The following is a 25,919-nucleotide window of genomic DNA, read 5'->3' as shown; positions in this document are numbered from 1 at the left end:
TATTGGTACAATGTTTTTACTTAAAACGAAATCTAAGTTTAGATTTATGTAAATTTAGTCAAAACTTAATTAATGACTGACATTTTTATTTGTTTCTTAGGTTTCCTACGCATTCCCACGTTCATAGTTAGCTGGCATTATCAATTAAAAATTATGTATTTCTATTAAATTTAAATCAACAAAATTCAAGTGGTATATTATTATTAAAATCTTTTAGTAATATGCAGTGGGTATTTAAATCAAATGTTTTAGCCCATTCTGAGTTTTAGCCAATTACTTACCTTTTGCCTCGTATTCACTATTCAAGCACAGGTTGTGCTTGAATAGTGAATACTCGAAAAGGCGGGAAATTTCATTTTAATTGGGGGCTACACTGGAATACGAACCTCAGGCATAACGCAGCCTTAAAAATGTATAGAAAATACCTAAATGTCTTGTTAATTTTCATAACAGATAACCACTTTCTATTTGACCATTAATAATAAAATATTAACCTGACGACACCGATATAAGCTGGTTTCCATTTATTGGGACACATATTGGCAAAATAAACGCTCATAAGTTATATTTACACTACGGTTTATTCAAAATTGGTAAAAAATCCGAATTAGTTTTCTAGTATTTCCTTTTTTATTATACAATTTTAAGGAATCCGAAATCGACTAGACAGGTGGTAAGAGTGAGGTACTCTAAAGAAAATTCAGAGACAAGTGGTTCCTTCGTACAGTTAACTTAATTATTTTCTGTACAAAATACGTGTGTAATGTCTTATATTTTTTTGTCTATTATTTATTGTCTATACTTTGTAATTTGTCAAAGGCATTTTGCATATAAAATCACTCAACACTCCCTCTATTCCTTCTTTTTTTGAATACACATTAAATGCTATAATATTATTCTAGTTTATTATTATTAAGATTTTATACAAATCATATTGTACGTTATATCTCCCTCTTGTTTCGGTAGTAGTATATTAACAACGTGTTATAAATTTTAATGTATATTTATCGTTTTAGGGTCACAATAAACATGATTATATTGTCGAACATTTGAGTACAAAGTATGGAAAACATCGTAAAAGTGTAAGAATGCAACCTTATGCACTAAATTCAGATTGCACGCTGGTTTTATTATGACTTTGAAAAGGGGTTTTTATTTTCGTCCTTATTTTTTATTTTTAACTCTCATTATTGGTACTCTATTTTCAAAGTCTTTAATACGAAAAGTTTAAAGTCTTTCGACTACATTTTTCTTGTATTTTTAATTGGCCGATTTTATAAAGACTAAGTAAAAGGTTTTTCCAAATGAATAGTTGTACAGAGACATATTGCGACTGTATTTTAACAGCAGGCGTAATAATACCATAATATGTAATTTGGTAGGAAATGTAAAAATCGTTAAAAGAACTCGGTATCATTTTGTTTTCATTCTTAACTTCTTATACGAGATATCTAATGAGATTATTGTTTTAAATATAACTGTTTAAATGTTGATATAAAGCAAGGTGCGCCGTCTTCCGTGAACGTCATTCTCCATCGAGCACAGCGTATAAACGGCCGTGCTTTGCCGCGCAATTTGACATTTTAGTGGTTTTTTTTAAATATTGTCTACAGCAGCACGTAAGTTTTATTTATTGATTTCGCTTTGTGTAAAATATCTTTCTTATATTTTGAGGAAAAGTGCACCGTCGTCGACAAAGACAAGTAGTTTTTTTTCAATATTAAGAACTACAAAATTTGAATACTGCTTTAAGTTCTTTTTTAAAATCATGTCATCCTCTAAATAAAGGTCAAGGACACATTGAAGCGATATATCTAAATAAATATTAAGATGATATCACTATTAAATTATGTTCATATACCAAGATATTATCGAATAATAGATGTGGTAATTCACGTGCATATGAACTCAACATTGTATATTTTATGCCGCAGTATATTTTTTAACAGTATTAACAACCTCAATATAGTATAAGCCTTATGAAAAATCAGTGTTTTTTTTATATTTTAAAGTTTATCTTTTTTCAGACATTGGCTGTAAGAAGTAATGAAGTCATTTGGTTTAGGTGAGTCTTTGGTACTTGTATTATTATAGGCCAAACATTTTTTATAGAAAAAAAACTAAATTCTTAGCTAAGATAATCTATGTCACGGAAAACAGCAAACTATAAAGTGGCGTTACTACAACAAAGTTGGAAAAAATATTATAATTAAAGTATGAATTATTCAAAGCTTGTAAATCATTACTCATGATTAATTTATTATATTTATACGCATTTAATAGTTTATCTCTATTATGAGTATTTTACGATTTAATAATCATATTCATTTTATTAACTGAGATTTTTACACATCATTTATTGGCGAGTGTACGCCATTGATCGAATATACATACTTTGTTAAATAATCATGGTTATTAATATATAAACCGTAACAAACATAAATCTGGTTTCACGAAGTGTTGAACTATTAATTCTGTGATTTTTTTAATGAACAAGACAAAAATGATTATATTTATTGGTTATAATTGATATAAACATTTTATAAAAATTACATTACCGAATGATGACAAACTAAATAATAAACAATAATAACTAAGTTTATTACATAAACTAAATATTTTGTAAATCTACACAATAGGTTCAAATAGCTTTTTCGAAATACACCTTTTCCTTGTTTTTTGACCAAAGCATTCGTTAATGGAAGTCTGAATGTCTAACATTTACATTTGAATAGCATGTCTTATTCACGGTATATAATATGTTCATTTGTTATTAGCTGTCATTAAACATACCAACTCAACTATAGGTATAGTACGTAGTAAAAGTATTGTTAATCCATATATGTGAGAGTTACTAAAATTTGTAAAAACATATGTATGCGAGAACAAAATCATATACGTGCGTAAAAAAATTCTAAATATATTTGTTAAATTAATATTACTACGTTATACAGTAAATAAAATACAAGACTTCAGGGTCAGGAAAAGTAAAATAACTTCACAGATATCATTTTCAGTGATTCTTGTTACATAAAAGGATCTGTATGACGGCGTTATAATTTGTAGGAGAGAAATAATTTAACAGTATGACTGCATGAGATTGCTTTCCCAGGCATGCGATTGTACAGTTAGCAAAAGTATTCATGTTAGGATGTTTTTGAAAACAATATCTCTTTTATCTAACCGACTTCCCGACTGTAACTCACATTGGCGTGTAATGCAAAGACTCTGGGTTCTTTTACTGGGGAAACAATAATTGATTCAAATTATTCTGTAGAATAGGAGTGGGATTTAAATAAAAAATGATCTTTTCATATTCGTATTAAAACCACGAAGCCTTTAAAAAGTTTTATTAATGATACATTAACAATGATTCCTAACTTTTGATGAAGTAACGGAAAAAAGACTGACTTGAGACGAAATCCAATATGTTTTTGACATACGGAAGTCATAGTTCGCTGCTTAGTCTCAATATCACTCTAAGATTCGGAGTCGAAACTTAGCATCTGCCTCTGAATGAGGAAAAATAGATTCATTAACAGGCTGACCGTACATGAAGTACAATACTCAATAGAGTAGGGTCAGTTAAGTGCGTTCACCGCACAGTACCGTGCTTTACGCGTTTAACACTTCCAATGGACCTTAAAATCATATTTTAGTATATTTATTTTGATGATCTAAGACAAAACTGTGATGATCTAGCATTACCGTAATGTTAAAAATAATAGAGTTCGTAATGTTGATTTTTGGACGGTTGAGAATTATTAGCAAACTAACTAGTAACTAATTATTGTGTAGAGTTTATAAAATTACAAAGGGTAATAATGTTTCTTACTATAAATGCGGCTTTAATTCCTAGGTAAGGCATAAAAATCTCTCTCTCTTTTAAACGTCTAGCATTAAATCAAAATTATATCTTTTTGACATACGTTTAAAGCCCGGCAATGCACTTGCGAGCTATCTGGCAATGTGAGTGTCCATGGGCGGCGGTCACTTTACATCAGGTTATCGTCCTGGCCTTTTATTCTCAGTATCATAAATAAAAAAAAAACGTATTTATTTAAAGTATTTGTAAAAAAAAGATCGGATATATTTTGTATTTTTTTGTGAAACTTTTACTTTTTGTAATTGCTACTGTGTGGTATTGAAAACTTATATGTGACAAAAGTTAAATCGTTTGTAGCTTATTGTACTAAATTATGCGTCAAAATGATTCGTTGGCAGTTGGAACTTACCGTGTATCCGGTGACTTTCTTAGAAATTCATCGGCGCGTATCCACAGATATTATAATATCACAAACGACAATACGCATGATTGGCATGCAGTCTGCATCGCAACGTATTTTTATGGTGACTCGTGAATCTTTGAAGAGATTTTCTTCACTTTTATACCCGTTTTTAAATCAAATTAAGTTATCGCAAAGACGAAATCATAAAATTCCAAATCATATCAAATTCATGTAAGTAGTTTCAAGAAGAAAGTGGCATCGAGTCCCTTATCTACTTATATATACTTTTAAAAGATTATTTATTAATTTATATTGTACTCCTACAGCTAACACAAAATACATAAAATAACAAACAAATACACCGAGAACATAGCCACAGATGGAATACATGATACATTATAATAAAAAGATTTACAAAATGGAACAAACAAACAAAGTATTTAATACAATTAACTGATTAAATTTAAATAATTAAGCCCAAATTGGTTGTGTTGTGTAATGGTGTGTGTGTGTACGTGATGGTGTGTAGGTTATAAATGTAGATACCTAAAATTACTTAAACCACAAGGTAACACAAACACATAAACAAGGTGTTACTTTTATTTGTAATAGAAAAACTCGCATCAAATTCAAAAACCAAATCATAGACTCTTTAGCGACAAATATTTAATACTAACACATTTCTAATTAATAATTTCTACTAAAAAAATATGTTTTAATTAAAAAACAAAATGGGATTACGTTTATAGAAATTCTCAGATATTCACTGTAACTATTGCTAAAACATACCTTTCTCGTAAAGGATGTGCATCGCATAGTTGACATTCTGGAGTAATTAGATATAAATGACTGTATAATTACTGTGGATAAATAGTTGAACATACCCAGATGATTCCGGAAAAAAAGCTAAAACTAAACAGGAGAGAGCTGTTTGTTATGAAAACAAAATCATATTTTTTGTGTAAACTATTTCAACATGTTACCATTTACACAGCGGTTACAATTTTAACAATTATTACAATACGTCCCTAAAACTAATGAGGTTATAAGTATAAAATTCCACGTAATTATACGACTGATTATATTAACTGTTTTTTTAAGTCTTGTAATATACATGATTAGTCATAGTTAGAACATCAAGAACAATAAGGACCAGTACTTAATTCGTCGAATTGAAAAAAAACATCACACAAAACGCCGTAAAGCGATATATATTTCCCACTTAGCACGAACACAAGTGTAGGTTAATATGTTTCAATTAAAACATCAAGTCTAGATAGCAATATACCGCTAGAAGACCCAAATACAAGCCAAGAACCCGTTGTGTTTACCACGGCCTGGCACAGTTACCATCAAGGAAGCATTTAATGCGAAGTACAGTTACCAAGAAATCCCTTTGAGAACGTATATAGTATAAGTAAGATAATATGAATCTGTTTTTGTAATATTAGAAAATTAATATTTATGTCTTAGGTTGAGATAGACCTTAACTTCAAACGAAAAGCGTGTGACTCTTAAACCCAGATATGCACCAACAACTTTCTGCACAATAAACATCTACTTGTGTGTTGAAAGAAATTATTGTAAGGAATCGTCATAAATCGAAGATAAGCAAGTACAAGGAGGCATAAAGGATCAAGCATCAATATTTCTTTCTCTTTATTAGGTTATGAAAACTACGTCTTTAATATTTTATGGTAGTCACAAACGTTGTTGATATTAGGTGATCTTAAATAAACAAATGAATCTTTAACTAATGGTGCAAGAAAATTTAAATTTTCTTGTCTGTTGTTTTAGATAATGTTAAAATATAGTATAATTGTAACGACTAAGATAGAATTTACCCAGTTACACCAGAAATGTGTGGAATATTACAGAACGTGTTCGACGGCCTGCCTCAATAATATCAACTATAGGATGGCCTACATACCTTCATACATATAATATTTTCTTAAGTATCACATGAAACATGTTTACTGTATACTTGTATACAATCGTAATCGTTTCCTTACAAACATGTTTTCGTAAGATAAGTTGTTTCCATAACTACTTTAATTCTGTGACTAAGAATATGAATGAATAAATGGGTTAGAACTAGAAGTGAACGTAGTAGTTAATAAAAATAACATTTAATTATAATAGAATGGTGTTCGTGGTATTAGTTAACCTTTAAAATTATAGTCCTGCTGATCTGTGTCGGCTTGTCTTCGGCACGATGGTTACGACGTGGGAAATCGAATCAACCCAAAGAAACCAGCTTCATTGGGGAGGCTACCAATGAACTATCAACAGCCCTATTACAGGTGATGTCTTTTTCAAAACTGTGTTTGTTTTCTTTAGTGAAAATCAGTGAAGTGAAAGTAGCCTTTTGTGCCTGACACTCGCTATAATTTTTTTGGTCTAAGTTAAGCTGGTTCATCGTTGTGTGTATATTATTAAACTGAGGAACAAAACATTAAAGAAAACAGAAAGAAAAGTCACACCTGACGTGTAAGCCACTCGGTCGGTTACTCGTCGTAGATTCTATTAATAATCTAGTGGCATTACAATCCTTTGTATTTGGTTATTTGATAATTGTTTTTTTGTAAGTTATATGATGAATTTTGTTTTCCTAATTTTCAGGGCTACATTGATGATATTAACAACATTGTGTTTTCTCCCCTGGGCTATTCTTCTATTCTTGCCATTTTGGCTGAAGGCGCCCAAGGAGAAACTAAAGAGCAGTTGGTCAATGCACTTCATCTCCCCAAAGATGAGAAACTTATCAGAAAGAATTATCGCTACATAATGGAAAGATTAAAATACACAAATAAATTTGAATACAACAAACCTGAGTTACAAAATTATTTCTATGTTTACAAAAACTACTCTATCAATGAAGATTATAAGAAAATACTGCAAGAATTTTACTTAACAGATGTAAGATCAGTAGAAAGATATTCAAACATTGGCGATGATGAGGAAGACAAAAAAATTCAAGATATCGAACCTCCAAAAGAAAATGAGGAGAAACTCATAACATATGCTGTTGAAGATAAACCAGAGAAAATTGATTTATCTCAAATAACTTACAAACCAGCTAAAAATATTAAAGAACAAATTAAATTAGTTAAAATTTCTAACGAAGACGTAAGTATTTCTAACGATGAAGAAGAGACCATGGTAGCTGATGAAGCTAGAAACCATATTAGAAACCAACGCGAGCTCATGAACAAAAATGATATTGCTTCAAGTATTTCTGTAAATGGTGTTGGGAAAAAGGACAGTGATCCAAGTATGTACTGTATACTCCTTATTTTATCAGATTAATTATTAGTAGTATTTCGGAAAGTTTAATCGCAATTGTTACTAAATACTGTAGTTTTTAAAGGTTTTGGTCTTCCCTTTTTTAACTCACGGAATTTTCGATAATTTCTGAAATTTCGAGATGTTCATACGTACTAAAACTCCAAGCACATCTAGTCAACGGGAATATCACATGGCAACAGCAAGGCTTTTTTGTTGCCATGTGATATTTCCGTAACTGAACACATTGACAAGTTACGTGCCGTTACCAATTTGCTACAGCAGTGTAATTATATTTTTGAACCTGTTTCCTCAGTAACTAATACTTGGTTTGATAATCTTAACAGTTCTTAACTATATCATTTGCCCATATGTGATATAAAGTATTCTGGGATATAAGTTATATCTCCCTAACATATATAACAATGACAAAATGTTGTATGACTACTTAAGGCTGTTAAGAAGTTTTGAATTATAAGTTACATTTGTATTTTTGTTGTACCCTTTTACAAAATGCAAAACATTATGTGAGAATTATGTAATTTTCAGAATCAACTTCAATTATGATAATCTTCAACGGCATGTACTTTAGAGGCTCGTGGAAGAAGCCGTTTGATGTCATTGAACCTGGTCTATTCTATAAATCCAACTCTGAAAAGAAACATGTAATGATGATGAAGACTAGAGGCAAGTTCATGACTGGATCATTGCCGGAGTTGGATAGTGAGGCACTTCTTCTGCCGTATGATGTAAGTTATGTTTATACCTCAGTCTTCTTTGCCGATGAGTAGGGATGCCAACAGGCTTGAATTTAATGACGTGAAATAAGTGATACCATGATGATCTTATGTTCCAAAATAAACGTATTTTAATTTATTTTTTATTTTTATAAGTTTGCTTTCCTATAATTAAATAAACGTTTTAGAGTACCCATTTTCAGGATACTAAAAAATGCCATAAAACGGTCTTAATATATTCCAGGGTGGTAGATACGCCTTATTAGTAGTAAATCCAAGATCCCGTGACGGTCTTATGAGACTTACTGCTGACCTTCCATCGGCCTCTATTTCTGACATCAAGGATAGTCTTTTTGAAGAGGAGCTTCAAGTGTCACTGCCGTCTTTCTACGTCAGTACCACTACGAAGCCCGTCGCTGCTTTAGCTAAGGTAAGCACTTTTACTTGTGGGGGTTTCTCTTGGGGAGTACATTTATTAAGAGTGTTACTTAGGTAATGTTATGTATGTCTAAAACACATGAACTATACGAAATTGAACTCACAGATTAAAATTGATTAATTTTAAATTGCAGTTTGGTGTAAGCCGAATTTTTGGCCGTGACGCAGAATTATCGGGAATATCATCTAAGGAAGGGCTGTTCGTCCAGGAACTGGTTCAGAATGTTGTCGTGAGGGTAGACAATACTAATTCATCTGCGTCGCTTATCGCAGGTTCGTATTGCCGTAAAATTTGTTCAGAGTCAATCTTACCGCGAACTTAACCTTGCTAAATCCATAACGTTTTTGACATACGGGAGTATATAGTACACGCTGAGTCTTGACATTAAAGCCTCAGCTAGCCTTAGCTAACATTCAAAGGTTGTTTGTTGAAAGTTTTCAATTTTCATAAACTTGTACTTTCATTTTTTGCCGCATACACTGTTATAAATATATATTAATCAAAAAATATAAGCAGTTCAACTGTACTCATTCAGCTAAAGTATTGTCGTATTTAATGTCATTTTTTTATGTATTTATGAAAAGGGACAGATATATTAGTTACTACAATACGTTTCAGTCAGGCAGAAGAGTAATAACAAAATAAATTCCAAATATTTAAACGACCAGTCGCGAAGTACTGTGTATAACTCAGATTGCTGTATCAGAATTTTCGATCAGTTTTCTTTTAGTAATAAGCCTGCTATGTCTGTTATATACAGAATATATAATTTACTAATAGCATGTGTATTTTTTGTAGTGAGCGATGTTGTGGAGCTCAAGAATGTACCTTTGAACGAGCCTCGTCATTTCTGCGTCGAACACCCGTTTGTGTTCTACATCATTGACTGTTTGGATAATTTGGTTGTTGTTGCTGGAAAGGTCAATGACCCCGAGCCACCTAACGATAATTTTTAAAGTATCTTCATTTGAAGAAAGCTCTTTGGTTGTTATAACTTATGCCTGTGCCCTTATATTATCGGTATTGTTGGATATTGAAGAAAATTTTAGATTTATCAACGACCAGTTAAAATAACATTTTTATGTCCCCTTAGTTATAGTCAGTTTTATAAACAATATAATCCAAGCAACTAAACGAGTTAAAATAAATCAAAAACAAATCATTTCTAAAAAAACGTGTGTGTTAGTTATACTTCGTTGGCGTAACAAGATAGAAATATTTTCAATTTTTTTTAATCTTTAACCCTATATTCATTTGTAGAAAAAACGACATTAACAATTAGAAAAAACCAAAACGTTGATTATAGCTAACTTCTCAGTCTCGGTTTTTTGTGACGGTGTGCGTGCGCATCGTAAAAATATACTCAATTTACCCGAATGCGCCCAAAAAGCATAACTTCAATAAAAAGTTATAATATATTACGTTACTAACACATCTACAAAATGTTTTTGAACAACTCCTGCGCTTGTACAATTTGCAAGACAGACTTAGAGTTTAGAATTAATAATTATTTAATATAATTTATTTCAATTATTTTTATAACTTATCACAATAGTGTAATACAGTGTGATAAGTTTTCAAATGACTGAAATTTAGATGTTGGGTTATAACCAGAAGCATTTGATAGTGAAAAAGTACACTTTAATTTTAGTTTATTATAAGTTATTTGAGAGTTGTGATTTTAAGATTAAATTATTTATTTTGTTTTGCTTGTTTTATTTCGAAGACTTCTTTCATATAGTTATTACTAATTCATAGATGCGATAAAATATGCCTGTGATAGTCTCCCGATCGCACATATGAGAAATCAGTAGAAACCTGGTGTAAAAAATAGTTTATTTTTATATCTGTAAACGCTAGTCTTCAAACCCTTATTGTAATAATTACAGATTAAATTTTTTCAAAGTTAGGTTAGTCGCTAGTTAAAATTGTATCCGATTTGACTTATTTTGCGCTAACTCTCAATATTTTTCTTTTGATCAAACACAATTTACTTCGAACTTACTTATTAAGCAGGTACTGTTTACAGTAATAAAGTAAGTCAATAATTATGAATTTGAATGTATTCCTAAAATAATTCTTGGTTAAAATTCTATAAGCTGTTTGTTCGTTGGTTCGATCCCCGGCTCTGCACCAATTGATTTTTTTCTATGTGCGCATTTAACATTGCTTGTACGGTGAAGGGAAACATCGAGAATAAACCGATATGTCTTAGACCCAAAACGTCGACGGCGTGTCTCAAGCACAGGAGGCTGATTACCTACTTACCTATTAGTTTTATATGATGATGAAGCAGATTCAGTAATCGGAGGCCCAGACATAAAGAGGATGTAGTGTTACTGATTATTTTTTGCAATTATTGTATTAATATTTTTTGTGTTATTTAACACTATATATTTATATGAGTTTTATTTATATAAGTATAATTATTGTGTTAATTAACACAAGTATTGGTAAATATAGAACTACCTAGTGATATATACTACAAACTTTACTAAAAAAATATTCGTCTTAATATCAAATAGTCGGTGTGAATTTACAATTCTGTAAGCCTTCCTCCTTCCTCCATTCTATATTGCTACTAAATTAAAACACACAGGAAATAAGGATGTATTAAGTGACGTGAAGTGGTATAAAAAATATACGCGACGTACAGTAAAGTTAAAGTTGTTTAAAAATACGCAAAACCCCGTTAATTTACTTAAATATCAATATTATAGTAGTTTTTAATTTTAATGTGAATATGAAATATGGCTCATATGGAATGGCACTTGGAGGTATGTTAATACCAAAATATACTTATATGAGGGTTGGCTGAAATATTTTTCAACACAAAGTATTCTTAGCAGTGTTAGTTAATTTGTGACGTGATTACGCGCTGGACGCATATAACTGTTGCATTGTAATACTGCATTATAACTGTTAAACAAAGACCCCGTTTTAGTAATATTAATTAAGAAAATGGAATTCACCGATCAGAAGAAAGGCACGAAAAAGTTTAGTTCAAAAATACCTGTGCCGATAAAAAGTTTAAAAAATGAATCACGGCAGCCATTGAAAACATTATTGGATTTAGACTCAAACGTCCCAACAAATATACAAAACTCAATAAATGAAAAGAGGAAAGGGTTACGAAAATCAAACAGTTTTTCTATAGCTGATACGAGATTTGTAACAGTGAGGCCCAATGAAGATGTTAGTTGTGGCTTCAGTGTTTTTAACGAAAACGATAATAAAGAAAATGTCACAAATAAAAAGGCGTTAACTCCATCAACGTTGCACAAGAAGAGACTTAAGAATATAAAGAAAAGTTTGAAGAGACCACATAGTCGAGAACTGCAAGGTGTGGTATCTATCGCCAAGTCTCTATCGTTTACCGAAGAAGTTACTATCCCAAAGCGCCTATTAGATAACTCAAATGTAAAACCTCATAAATGTAAGTTATATTTTTTTCGTTACTAATCATGGGATGGTTTTGTTTACCACGAAAAGTGTTCAGATAGGTTGTTCGAATACCCACAGCTGAGTTTCATAATCGGACAGCTCGACGTCCATCGTTCCACAACTGACCGTTTTTTTAAAGCAGTTTTTACCGCATGTCACCAGTGGCACCAGCTGGAACTATTTGGAACGCCGTCAACGCACTCATGAGCCCTCTATCCATGGGCGGACTCACTTAAATCAGATGAACCTCTTGCCCGTTTACCATCTGTTGTATGGAAAAAGATTGTGCCGTTGCTATTGAGTAGTAAATTCAGTTGGTTTTATATCAAGTAGTAATTATTTTATTGCCAATAAAATATTTATGGTAGGTACCTGATTTCAATTTAATTTTTATTATCAAAAAATCGGCTTTGTGAATGTTTTGTTTCTTTTTTTTTATAGTTTCCTGTGATGCGACGTGTAATCGTGTTTATGGAATGGATATATTCACATATTTATTTGAAAAAGAGGAAAAGACACCGTATCCGACTTATTTAAGTGTGTTAAAACACCGGGCGTTCGCATTGAATTGGCTGGTAGATATAAACGTAAGTCTTTTATTAGAAATAGCATTCGAATCTTGAACTTTCACAACTAGAAATAAATATAAAAAACAAACAAAATTACTTTTGATTTCATTCAATTTTACTGAGGTTTGTTGCATGTACGATTTGTGATTATATGTAAATACTAGCGGATCCGACAGACGTTGTCCTGTCTATAGGTCTTTAATTTGAAGATTTCAAACTTTTTTTAATAAGCTAACATTCTGGACCATTTTGATGAAAATTATTATTCAAATGTTATGACAATTTCTAACGATCCAGCACATGGTCTACAATAACACAATGATAACAAACTTTTTTTTAATTTGATCGCAGCGCTAACTGTCGGGACAGACTAAAATTAAAATTCGAATATTATTTAAAATTTGACAGTGCGATGGTAGCGCCGTCTGTCGGATCCAATGTTAAACATTCCAAAATCAACAACTACTAATTAATTAAAAAAAACATTGTCCAGCGGACAAAATTGTGAATCTAAACCATTCTCGAATCTCCACGAACACACACAAAAAATTTCATCAAAATTGGTCCAGTCGTTTAGGAGGAGTTCAGTCACATACACACGCACACAAGAAATATATATATTAAGATTGAACGACTACAATGTTATGTTTACCTGGAGTATTGTTTCTCATGTGCATTTTTGTCTTTTTTGTGAAAATAAAGTCTTTAAATCTATATAAAGAACAATACTTTTAAAATAAATATTATTGTGGCATTTATCGCTTACCTGCAACCTATCTTTAAGTAATATTAATAAATTAGTCCGTCTTCCCTGACCTTTTATTGACTTATAATTCAAACATCTAATGAACTCTTTCTGCTATTTACTCATTTTTGCTTTGTCCCTTGTTTTAGAGATAAACCTCTTGTTTATGGTGAGCAGATTTTGCCTGTAAATTGGAAACTAACAAATTAAGCCTTAAAATAACATTAAGGGTCTGTTTCAAAATGTCCGGATAAGTTTAAAATAAGTTGTTTATTACTTATTGGGAGGATAAACTTGTTTTTTTTCTTTTCACGACTGTTTTCAGATCGCGCTATTCGTCATGAAACGCGAAGTTTCTTATTCGGAACTTTTATCATCCAAATAATTTATGTGTTAGCTATTTGGTACTTTATCTATACATTGTGAAATAGACCCTTAATGTATTTTTTATAGTAATACATTAATTTCACAGTGAAAAGGAAATCGGTGACGTTATAAACTTCAGTACTCATATTTCTGTTTCTTTATCCCTACATTGTTTTCTTAAAGCCAAGTAGGTGATCATCCTTATGTTATACACGCCGCTGAATTTATAGGTCTATGCCCTTGTTATCACGGTGTTTTCGTTAACCGTACGATTCAAAGTTAATTGAGCCCATGTAAAGAAAAGCCTTTTGGTGTACAGTTTTGATTTAATCATACGACCTCACGGTTAAGACGCACATGTTTATCCACTAGACCAACACTATTCCTTGTGTGTTTATCAGTTTTAAAAGTGAACATTATGAATCACTTTAATTTAATGTGTTAGTGAAACTAATTTAGTAATTTAGCCAAGCTTTGGCAATGTTTTCAGATATATATCGCTAAATTATAATTCTGTTCGTTCTGACCAACTATGAATATTCTCTTTAGAGTACAGGTGACCCAGCCGTCATCCAAACAGCGGCGTGGTACTTCGATACAGTGTTGACAATACGCAAGCTAAAAGACACTGACCTGCCTGTCGCAATAACTGCATGTTTCTGGATATCAAGAAAGGTACATGGTAAAGTCTGCACAGCACGTGCACTTGTCGAGAAGTCTGGTAGCGTTTTTGATGCCGAACATCTATGTATCGTTGAAAAACGGATTCTGCGCCTGCTGGTAAGAATGTCGATATGATAATCGACGATAGATTTAGTATACCACTCCTTATATGGAAATTGTATTCGGTTTTACAACAAACTCCCAAGCGAAATTAGAGAATTATCACTAACTGTTTCACAATGTGCGGATAAGTTCCAAATATGCTATTTGTTACTTATTTGTAGGATAAACAGTATTTTTGCGTTTCACGACTGTCAGATAGCGCTATTTGTCATGAAATGCCAAGTATCTTATTCGGAACTTTGATCTTTCGAATAATTTATGTGTTGCATAGCTATTTGGCACTTTATCCATACATTGTGAAACAGGCCCTAAATAAATTCAAAGCCCTCGTTAAACGTAAATTAATTAATAAAGCTTTTTATAAATGTGATGAATACTAAAATCCGAAAGCTTGGGACTGATTTGCTCCAGTTCAAACTATTTATATTGAAAATTTGGCGATCGAAAAGAGTGCCGGAAAGTGGCTTGCCCGCTCTACGCCCTTGACTTGCGAACTGATAGTAAATGTAAATTTACAATTAAAATTTTTTTACCTTCATAAGTGTACTTGTTTACCAAGATGAATAAAGATATTTTTGTTTGTTTGTTTGTATACCAAGTTGCCGAGCCAGGTCTATCCTAGTAGACGCCTATAGCCTATAGCGTATATCAAAATATGTTAAAATCAACTAAGAAATGTTCAGATTTTTATGTTATGATACATATTATATACTTATTGAATCTATATACACAAGGTAGGCTCCAATAGTGATGATGTGAAGCTGGAGCCAAAGACTTTTTGGTTAAGCTCTGAGTGAGCTTCACTGTAATTAGTTCTCCAACCCTCGAACCCCTACCCCTTCTTTCTGCCAGACTGTATATAAGATGTTAACATGTTTTGTTCTAGAAAATTCCATGTCAGCCTGTTGTTCCTCAAGAATTTATATCGTATTTGGCTTGGTGGTGTGACAATCAGCACCCAGAGGAGATTTTGTTGTCTGCCTCATTCATATGTCTTTGCGCAATGACTCTGAATTTGGAAATGTGCCTTGAGTACCCTTCAGTTATCGCTGCAGCGGCCATCAGAACTGCATTATTACTACTAAAAAAACAAAATTTGTCCGAGAAACTTCGAGGATCTTTTGTGTACGTTATGCTTTTATATATGATTTCATATTTTTTAAAGTAATACTTCTTTTAGCGGGTTAGGGTGATGATTAGAGTAAATTTTTACGCGGCGCGCGTTTTTACCGTCACAAGAAACCGACTCCCTGAAGTTAGCTATAGTCAACATTTTAGTATTTTCTATTGTTAGTGTAGTTTTTTCTACAAACGTAGAATAAGGAGAAAGATACAATTTTTGAAAAGATTTTTACGCTAAAGAAGTATTACTTACAATGCGTGTACATAAGTACACTGACGTTTTTTATAAATCTCGTACATCCTATAATAGGTAAGGTGATACAGGTAGGGCCCATCAACGCCAAAACGAATTTGTATGAAAATTGTCACGTGACGAAGCGTGACGAATGAAAAGAGGGAATGTCTTTCTCCTGTCGTAAAGCTATTTTGCCATAAGCATTGCTACCTTCATATTGGTGTCAGTCAATATCTTTTTAACACCATTTAATCCATGACAAATACGTTTTCGCTAACGTTGTTCTATTTTACAAAGAAATTAAAAAAAAAGACTAATATATGTGGCAACATTAATGTGTAACATAATAAATAAAGTAAACCTAATTACACATTAATAAAGAATCATATAGCTCAAAGCAAACGATGAGACATTTATTGTATATTTATTTATTTGTTGCACCAACAAAGTAGACACTGATACATGCATGTAACACAAAAACAAACACTAATTGAAGGTTTGAATTGTATACAAAGGACGGTTCAATAACACGAATTAAGGGGTTCTTAAGTGTCACTTATGTATTGACGAATTATAGTTTGGGGGCATATATATACGTACTCGTTTATATTACTTTGTTTAAACAATACCGATTTCCTATTAGCACAATGTAATGTGGTTCGCTTAAAATATTTAAAACGTATTCAAACATTATACTTGAAGATATACAATTTGATGCATACAATCCAATGAAACAGTTAATTATTTGCTGTTAAATAACTTTACATATAACTTAATAATACTAATGACTCGAAGTTTCAAGACACTAAAGATATCGACTCCATCTTTTAAAACTTCGTCTTTTAAAACTCTTCTATATAAACATTTCCTAACCTTATCATATCCTGATCAATATAATTCTTGTATTTCTTCTTTTGTATTACATCGCTATTCATGAATCCTTAAGATTAGCTTTTTAGTTTTTAGTTACCTAGTTATTAATTTTCTTTTTTTAGTTTTTCTCTAGATTAAGGATATATAGACAAATATTTTGTTTTTATATCTTCTGGTTATGCACTTCTTGCACTCATCATTTTTATTTCTTTTTTCTTTTCTTTAGGGTTGCCTGGAAGAGATCGCTTGTTAGCGATAAGGCCGCCCGTTGCATCCCTTATAATTTTTATGTATTGTGTAATTTGTGTTTCTTTGCAACGAAGTGTGAATAAATACATAATTAATAATTAGTAATAATCATCACTACACTATGATGTCTCACCAGTTTTTTGTTTTTATTATAGGTATCAAGCTGCTATAATGAAAGGCGACAATATAATAGAAGTCTGTATTGCACAAATCGAAACCCTGAAAATGTTATTTACTGATGATTTTCAGTTTACGGCACCGAAAAAATTATTTAAGAACAATTTAAGTATTTTGGAAAAATTGAAGAAAGAATTGAACTATTTGTATAATACAGGGGGTGAGGGCATTGTCAGGGCATTTTTAATGTCTTAATATTATAGTTCTAAATGTATAAATTATTAATTATTTTAGTTGGGTTGTTACCATAACGTTCAGAAAATAAAAGGTCTGCGGAAAATATTTTTGTGAAAAATCTTTGATTGGTAAATTTTGAAATCAGAACGTTCAGGACTTTGTCAAACTCATGGTAGAACTATTGAACATATTATTTGTTAGTTATAAGCTGGTCAAATTATTAAAAGCTACAGACAGACTATTAAGTGTACGGTGTTTATTTTAAAATATTATTAAATATATATAAAATATTATGAAACGTGATAATTTATTTCCTGTGTTTAAGTAGTAAAAATGTAATTTGTTTAAAGATTTAAAATCTCTTTTGGATGAGCCATTTCAATGAAGCAGTAACATTGCCGTGTCAACCTCAACCATTTCAACATTAAAGTGATAAATTAGGAAATGAGGAATTAATAATATGTTCTAATAATTAATTGTAAATTTAATTAAGTTATTTTATTATTAAGTGAATGTGAAATTAAAAGTTTTATACATATGACACGTTTTATTACATAGGAAAAGTCAATTGTGAAGTTGTACTTTGTCACTAAATTATAGTTAGTTCGTCGCGCCCTAGGCTGCTAATTAGCCTGAATGTTAATCAGGCCCTGTTTCTTTTGTATATGTGTTTTGTTAATTGTTTGTAAACAGACGTTTTAAATAATGACGTGATGTTTAATAAAACCATCACTAGATGGCGCGCAAAATATACTGCTCAAAACAATTAGCGGAACAAGATTTTTCTCCTTTCTATTGCTTAAACTAAAATTAGATTTAAATTAACTTGAACGCTATTTTTTACCTTGTTAATTTGTTAATTACTACAATTAATAAAAAAATTCAATACCGATGGATTATTTTCCCATTTCGTAGTTTGTAACATTTTCAAATTTAACGATTTAACCATAGTGTACCATGTTTTTTTGGAGTATCTTCGTTTATAGTCGTGTATTTTCGTTTATCTTCGTTTATTTTCGAGTATCTTCGTTTATCTTCGTTTATTTTCGTGTATTGTCGTTTACTTTCGTTTATTTTCGTGTATTTTCGTTTATCTTCGTTTATTCTCGTTTATCTTCGTTTATTCTCGTTCATTTTCGTGTAACGATAACGATAATTAACGGAGGTAAACGAAAATACCGAAAATACACGGAAATACACGAAAATAAACGAAAATAAACGAAAATAAACGAAGATAAACGAAGATAAACGAAAATAAACGAAAATAAACGAAAATAAACGAAGATAAACCAAAATAAATGAAGATAAACGAAAATACACGAAAATAAACGAAGGTAAACGAAAATACACGAAATTAAACGAAAATTAACAAAGGTAAACGAAAACACACGAAAATACACGAAAATACACGAAAATAAACGAAAATAAACGAAGATAAACGGAGATACTCGAGGTGCAATCGGACGCTTCCGGATGCGCCTGTCAAGCAAGTCACAAATGTGTTCAATTGGATTTAGGTCAGGGCTCATGGAAGGCCACTCCATTACACGGATTTCCTGCTGTCGTAAGTAATCAGACGGCTGCTGTATGCGGCCTGGCATTATCTTGCATTAAAAGAAAATCTGGGCCCATACCATATGTTGTGTGCCAAACATAATCTTCGAGCACATTTTCAATGTAAGTGTGAGCACACAAGCGCCCGGGAATAACGACGAGATCTGTGCGCTCGTCCAAACTAACTCCGCCTCAAACCATCACAGAGCCACATCCAAATTTGTCATACTCCTGGACTGCTGCTGCACTGTATCGCTCGCTTGGGCGTCTGTAAACACGGAGACGACCATCGCAACGTGTTAGACGGAATCGTGATTCGTCAGTAAAAAGCACTGGCCTCCAATGTAGAAGTTGCCAATTAGCATGATTTTGCGCGAACTGTCGGCGAGCTTGTCTATGTTGAATTGTTAGATGCACAGCCCTAACTGGTCGGCGTGATCTCAAATTGGCTTCCAACAACCTATTTCTTACCGTCTGGTTGGAAATTTCTACACCAGTAGCCGTCCTTAGTGTATTTTGTAGATCTCTTGCAGTTGTGGTGCGTAACGTAAAGCACAGTTGACGATGTAGCGATCTTGCAAACGTGTAGTTTTTCTCTTTCGACCTTGACCCCGCCTTCGTGAGTATTCTCCAGTCTCACGGTATCGCTTCCAGTCTGTAGATAATAGAAGGGGCTACTCCTAGATCATTTCCTATATAACACATAGTTCGACCCTCTTCAAGCAAAGCGATAGCTCGGGAGACATGCAATTCAGTAAGATCTGGCATTATGACCTAAACTCACTCGCTTCAATGAATAACAATACTCAAAAGGCTCACTTCAATTTCTATTAATACTTAAAAGATTGAAAAAAAATACTTAAAATGGGTTTTCTGTGATTAGAAAGTAATGAAAATTCAAAGACGTCACTTTGTTTTTAGGTGTTTCTAGACACACTGCCACTTTATTATAGGACTACTAACCAAAACGCCGATGCTCTTTTGTTTTTTATTTTCTTCGACAATGCCTTAACATTATCTAGTGGCCAGTAATAATTAAAACCTTAAGTAAAAAGTTTAGTTCTACTTTAAAGTTTTGTTCCCGTAATTGTTTTGAGCAGTATATATATAATATTAAATATATATGCCTAATAATAATTAATTTGTTCATAATCAAATAATACAAACAGAAATTCTACTATATTTTAATTGATGCCTGATATTTTCCTACATATGTCAAATTAACACTAATACATAATATGCTTGATATTAATTATTAACGCGATTAAGAAATATGGTCGCTTAACCGATCCGTAGTTTCCAGAGAATAAGTTTTTAATTTTCAAACTATAAAAATAAGACGCGTTGCATTAAAATAACTTCAAGTAAACCAGTTACAATAGGGAAAACCACAAGGAAGATGGTTTCCACTAAATTTAAAACGTTTTATGACAACTATTTTTCAATAGACCTTTATGGACATTGTTTTAAGGTTTATAATTCAATGAATTAAAACATATGATAAATATAATAACTTGTTTACGGTCAATCTCTTGCTTGGTGTTGTTGTGTGTGGATTTATACGATAAATTCTAGTCAAGAGAATGTGTATTAATTTAATTATTAATATTTAATAATCGTTTTGTAGTAATAGGAAAATGTTCTTAATCAGTAAGTTGTAGTTATATTTCATATTAACATATGTCTATAAATTCTCCATTATCTTTTAAGACGCACTTAAAACACGTGAACAACACGGATAAATTATTTTTCCGAGTAATTAATTAAATAGATAGAGACAAAATCCTATTAGTGGTATCCGATATGAATTGTATGGTTCTTTAAACATTATCTATGATTTATAGTTCTTTGAAGTAGTGTTTCGATAATTCCGACATTTGTAATTTTTGTTTGACTTCCGTGTTTCTGGCAATAAACAATGTTAACCTTTTTTGTCGCTATAAAAAACGAAAAATGAATTGGCTGAACAAATATATAAATATAACCGAATATACCAAAATTCCATGAGTAAATAACCGAAATATCAACAAACACCTATTTTATACTACTTGAATGTATTTTTACGCATATTTGTACTTTTATTCTTTAGGGGCTTTTAATCGATATTTATGAGTATATAAAGTAGTTCCATTCTGTAGGAGTTGGCATCACTGTCTGAGAATCCAGTGCTCTAGCTTTATGTACAAAAAAATATCAATCAGATGGAATACGTCATAACAATTATTTAATTACGGATACCATTTATGTCTTAACAGGCATTCCTTTATACTGATATTTTCCAAATTCAAATCTAAGCTAATGTTTGTTGAAAATTCATACAATTATAGCGGGTCAGTATTATCAACATTTTTTTTTCAGTTTTACAAGCGTCGTTTGTGTTTGTCGCAAGTCAAACAGCCAACGACTGGTCGAACAATGAACAGAATGAACAGTATTTTTATTCCGTCCCAAATAACCGTAGGAATGATAACGGTATTTACTACCCTACTGAACCAGTTCAGAGATATAACTACAATGATTTGCAAAGTCGGGATAATTTCTCGGGGCTGCAGTCGCGATTTTCGAAACCAAATGTTCTTCAAAATGTTGAGCCGCAGAAAGAACTACTTAGCAATGTCAGCCACGGAGTGACAAATTTAGGTGTCAATTTGTTGAGGGTAAGAATTATTTCATAATAAAAATTAAATAATAAACAGCGATATCACAGGTTCTGCAATCCGTATATGTATAATGCAGTATTATATTGAAGACATAGTGTAATCTATGTATAATCGAAAATCTCTTCAATAAAAATATTCATGGAAAATGTGAATGCAAAACCTATTTGCTCAAAAAAGATCGTTCCAGGACAATCAGGAATGACTGAGAATAGAATGAAAGAATTAGAAATGACTGCCTAACGTCACCGATGTTCCGTTTTGAACGGGACTGTCCCTTTTTCCAATTACGAGTCCCGCTGTCTCCGAAATGAACTGTGGGACGCAAAATTGTACCGTTTGCAGAAACCGCGCGAAAATTTAAGCAGCAGATTATAAAAAAAACGTGCCAAGAGTTCTATTCTTACTTGAAATCGGCACGAACTATATTAAAAAAATTTGTTCTTCTGATCAACTAAGTAAACATTTTGGGTACCTATATTTTAGAATTCGTAACTTTTCTAAGTAAATAACTTAATAAAGTGTTATAAGATAGCATTTGACCTAAATTAAACCAATGTCCCATCTTGAGTCAAAGAATAAATGGTCAATTAGGCAATCATGCCCCATTTAGCGGACCGCAAATTACAATAACTGCCTTGTGTTTTGTTTTTACTGTGTATTAAAGAACGATCCACAGATTAAATGATTTACGTGTTTTTGTGTTGTCTAATAATTTTTTTGACATTCCAGAGTGCAGTACAATTACAATCTGGAAACATAATGATGTCTCCAACATCCATAGCGACGCTTCTGGCTCTGCTTCAGCAAGGAACCCATGGCGCAGCGCAAGACCAGATCACCAATGCATTAGGCATGGCCCCAGAGATCACAGCACCTATATATCGACGCCTAACCATTGATATGAGGGTAATGAAAATTTTAGTAGCAGACTCGAAGCGTCAAATTAATAATTTTCTTAATATGTATGCTATGGTTGACTCTGTTGGTGTTTTGTAAACGCAGTTCTATCATAATTACCCATTGTCGTTTTATTTTGTCTGATAACCTTTTTTTATTTACCAAGTTTATATTCTAATTCAGTGATTCTCAACCTTTTTTTTGTTACGGCACATATTGGACGATTTAAAATTTGGCGGCACACAAAGATAAAAACTATTTACACTTCATAAATAGTTTGACAAAAGTTTTAAATGTACAGAATAAACTAATATTTGCTGCAATAATAATAATAATAATTAAAAGTTTATTACGGGATGAATAACAAGCTAATAATTAAAATATTTTTTAAAATTAACATAATTATATGTTCGCACAATTTGGCGGCACACTTTTGAAATCTGGTGGCACACAAAAGTGCCGCGGAACATAGGTTGAGAATCACTGTTCTAATTATTTACAGAAACGGAATTCTCGAAACGTACTCAACGTAGCGAATAATGTTGTTGTATCCGATTCCTTTGACATGGATCCCGCCTTTAAAAGCACAGCAATTCGTAACTTTGGCAGTGAAGTCACTCCGATGAACTTCGCTAGAGCCGATGATGCTGCGAAGAGGATAAACAAATGGATTGCGGATAATACCAACCAAAAGATCACTGATATGCTCTCACCAGGTAGGACAGATGGCGTAGAATTTTAAGTCAATTTCTTAGATTTACTCATCTATTTGGTGTCTGTATCCGTACGAGTGGTTTGTCTATATTAACAAAGGTTTTAAAACAAAACCTCTGGCACTTAAAACATTCCCTTTACAATATTTTATAGCCTATCTATAAATGTCAATGATTCGAAATTCCGCTTAAAAAGAACCCCATTATAGGATTTATATGTACCTAGGTATTTCTTAAGAAAAATATTTTAAGGTTTTCCGTCACGCAGTATCTGTGCCACCACAAATCAGGCTTTGTATTCTTAACAATTAAAAACTAGGTATCAATAATAATTTATGTGATGCTCTTATTTCGTTATAAATAAAAAATAATAAGTCAAAATATCGTCAATATATACTGCATATTTATAATTTATTTTTGATTTCTACAAAAAAATATGTATTACACTTTAGATATTGTTGTCGATAAATTGTGAAAATTATTTACAGAAATGTTCAATCCAACTACTCAACTTGTACTCGTAAACGTAGTTTACTTCAAGGGGCTTTGGGAGACAAAATTTAAGCCAGAAGCCACGCAGCCCCGAAAATTTTATTTGAAAAATCGTCAAACTGTGACAGTACCATTTATGCGGATGCAGCAGTCTTTTAAATTTGGCGCCGATGAAAGAACTAACTCTCTTGTAGTTATCTTACCTTTTGAAGTAAGTTGTCACTTTTACGTACGTAACTAATCCATCTGGATGTTTTAATGACCTTAGTAATCTAATTAATAAGGTTAGGTAAATTCTTAAAATTGAAAAGAAGAAGAAGAAAAATTTAAGATTTTTTATAAATGTCAAAATAAGCAACGACAAAATTATGATCGTTTCATGCCCCTTCAACGCTTTCATATATTTGCATTAAAAATTATATATTAAAAGTATAACAATTTTCTTAACTTAATAAAAATAATTAAGAATTAATAAAAAGAAAATTTAAAAGTTGTTTCCCTGTGGCAATGTACCTTTAACGTTGGTAGCATGTCCTTGCTATGTCTTTATTATGCGCCTGTGCACTTGGAACCCTTGGTCCAATATTTCCTACTCCATACATAAGTTAAATCAAAGTTGGAGGATATTTCAGTCGTTTATATTCAGTATAGTATAAAAATGGTTATGAATTTTGATATAATTGAAAGGATGATGTTTTCATAAAAACGCTTTCACTAGTCTCAAGACATCGTACTTTGTTATAAAATCATTAATTGCCGGATTGAGTTACTTCGAGATAAAACGAGATATTTTCGCAAGGCATCCAAGAGACTGTAGCATGTTTTGATAATCTATATTATAGTTACAATATGTAGTACAATGTTTATATTGAAGTAAAGTTAAATGTTTTTTCCAGAGGTATCAATATTCTTTAGTTCTCATAATGCCCAATGAAGGCGTCACTACTGAAGAATTATTGTCTAAAGTCACAGACGAAGATATCATTAATTACCATGAACTACAACCTGTGGAAATTAATATTGAGATTCCGAAATTTACAATGAAATCTGATACAAACCTGCGGCCAGTTTTGAAAAATGTAAGTTGTTGTCAGTGAAATATATTGTTTACTTAATGGTTGGTTATGTATATTACTGTGACCATAAGTTTACCTTTAGCGGAATATATAATAGTAAATAAGACCAATTAATTAAAAACTCAAGGCTTATTTTCGCGCGTTTGTGCGCCCGTACTGCAAGTAGTTTTTGTAGGCAAGTTAAATTTTGCTTTCTCAATATACGTAGTTCTGATAGGATTTCGGGCAAGTTAAACTTGTTGGGATCGGGATCGCTGTCTGTATCACAAATGGTGTAAGTACTCTGATAATTTTTCCTCCAGATATATTTATGAACTAAAAGTTAACTTTTCACCGGAAAGTTCCTGGAAAGGAAATACTTATTTTTTGGAAATAGAAATAGACGTAGCAATATTTTTTTTATATTTGTTTAACAGATGGGTGTAAACAACATATTCAATTCCGAATCGGAATTAGCCGGTATCGGGGTATACCGAACCTACCCGCCACAGATTTCCGATGCTTTACATTCTGGATACCTATCCATCGATGAGCAAGGAGTAACAGCAGCTGCAGCATCAGCATTCGCGGCAATTGCGCTTTCTTTTGAAGATCCACGACCACATTTTAAAGCCAATAGGCCTTTCGTTGCCATCCTTTGGGATACACAGTTCACAATACCGTTGTTTATGGCTAGAGTTGATGATCCATCCGTTTTGAGATGATTTTGATTGTATTTAATATTATTGTCTTTTACTATTCTACGCACGTCTACTACGTACAATTTCAGTTAAGTTTAAATTTACAAACGTGTTTTAATCATGTAATAGTTGTTACAGTTGCTTATAAATATATAAGGTTTAATAAAAGTTAATGGGATTTTTTGATTTACTTATATACCCAACTTATTGCTTAAAGTGTTAATTATGACGAATGGACATTATGACGTGACAAGTGATCTTCCATATGCCAGTTGTTATCTCTTGTAACATGTTCAATTCCTGGCGAGACAATTATAGTACGTGGTGGTGGGCACGAAAGAAAGACTTAAGATATTTCCATAATCAACAGCCCCAAATGTTTCTCAACGTGCATGATAACGGGTTTTTAAACCT

At 32.0% G+C, this 25,919-nt stretch overlaps 3 protein-coding genes across 3 annotated transcripts; all 3 read left to right on the top strand.

Annotated features, from left to right (window-relative positions):
* The first annotated feature begins 1,497 nt into the window (after positions 1-1,497).
* Positions 1,498-10,395, top strand: LOC111004316 (serpin B3). Its single transcript, XM_022275309.2, has 8 exons — positions 1,498-1,619; positions 2,028-2,065; positions 6,411-6,532; positions 6,852-7,503; positions 8,064-8,263; positions 8,496-8,681; positions 8,824-8,962; positions 9,489-10,395. The coding sequence occupies exons 2-8, from the start codon at positions 2,047-2,049 to the stop codon at positions 9,644-9,646; spliced, it is 1,476 nt and encodes a 491-aa protein (XP_022131001.2). The 5' UTR covers positions 1,498-1,619; positions 2,028-2,046; the 3' UTR covers positions 9,647-10,395.
* A 1,129-nt stretch (positions 10,396-11,524) lies between these two features.
* LOC111004318 lies at positions 11,525-17,965 on the top strand. The gene is made up of 5 exons (XM_022275312.2): positions 11,525-12,126; positions 12,576-12,721; positions 14,364-14,594; positions 15,487-15,725; positions 17,235-17,965. The coding sequence occupies exons 1-5, from the start codon at positions 11,652-11,654 to the stop codon at positions 17,449-17,451; spliced, it is 1,308 nt and encodes a 435-aa protein (XP_022131004.2). The 5' UTR covers positions 11,525-11,651; the 3' UTR covers positions 17,452-17,965.
* Positions 17,966-20,522: 2,557 nt separating this feature from the next.
* On the top strand, positions 20,523-25,678 carry LOC111004317 (antichymotrypsin-2). Its single transcript, XM_022275311.2, has 7 exons — positions 20,523-20,637; positions 21,346-21,644; positions 22,377-22,553; positions 23,047-23,260; positions 23,746-23,960; positions 24,646-24,828; positions 25,242-25,678. The coding sequence occupies exons 1-7, from the start codon at positions 20,625-20,627 to the stop codon at positions 25,527-25,529; spliced, it is 1,389 nt and encodes a 462-aa protein (XP_022131003.2). The 5' UTR covers positions 20,523-20,624; the 3' UTR covers positions 25,530-25,678.
* The last annotated feature ends 241 nt before the right edge of the window (positions 25,679-25,919 follow it).

This window comes from Pieris rapae, chromosome 14 (assembly GCF_905147795.1).
Source record: "Pieris rapae chromosome 14, ilPieRapa1.1, whole genome shotgun sequence".
NCBI lineage: Eukaryota > Metazoa > Arthropoda > Insecta > Lepidoptera > Pieridae > Pieris > Pieris rapae.
Note: the sequence above shows the minus strand (reverse complement) of the source record. Positions and strands in the feature narration are given on the sequence as shown.

Excerpts from the sequence above, each read along its gene's own strand:
- LOC111004316 (XM_022275309.2), top strand. Across the intron at positions 8,264-8,495 it reads CACTTCTTCTGCCGTATGAT|GGTGGTAGATACGCCTTATT; the intron begins GTAAGTTATGTT and ends AATATATTCCAG. Across the intron at positions 8,963-9,488 it reads ATCTGCGTCGCTTATCGCAG|TGAGCGATGTTGTGGAGCTC; the intron begins GTTCGTATTGCC and ends TATTTTTTGTAG.
- LOC111004318 (XM_022275312.2), top strand. The coding sequence starts at position 11,652 with ATGGAATTCACCGATCAGAAGAAAGGCACGAAAAAGTTTAGTTCAAAA. Across the intron at positions 12,127-12,575 it reads AAATGTAAAACCTCATAAAT|TTTCCTGTGATGCGACGTGT; the intron begins GTAAGTTATATT and ends TTTTTTTTATAG. Across the intron at positions 15,726-17,234 it reads AAACTTCGAGGATCTTTTGT|GTATCAAGCTGCTATAATGA; the intron begins GTACGTTATGCT and ends TTTTTATTATAG.
- LOC111004317 (XM_022275311.2), top strand. Across the intron at positions 21,645-22,376 it reads TAGGTGTCAATTTGTTGAGG|AGTGCAGTACAATTACAATC; the intron begins GTAAGAATTATT and ends TTGACATTCCAG. Across the intron at positions 23,261-23,745 it reads CACTGATATGCTCTCACCAG|AAATGTTCAATCCAACTACT; the intron begins GTAGGACAGATG and ends AATTATTTACAG.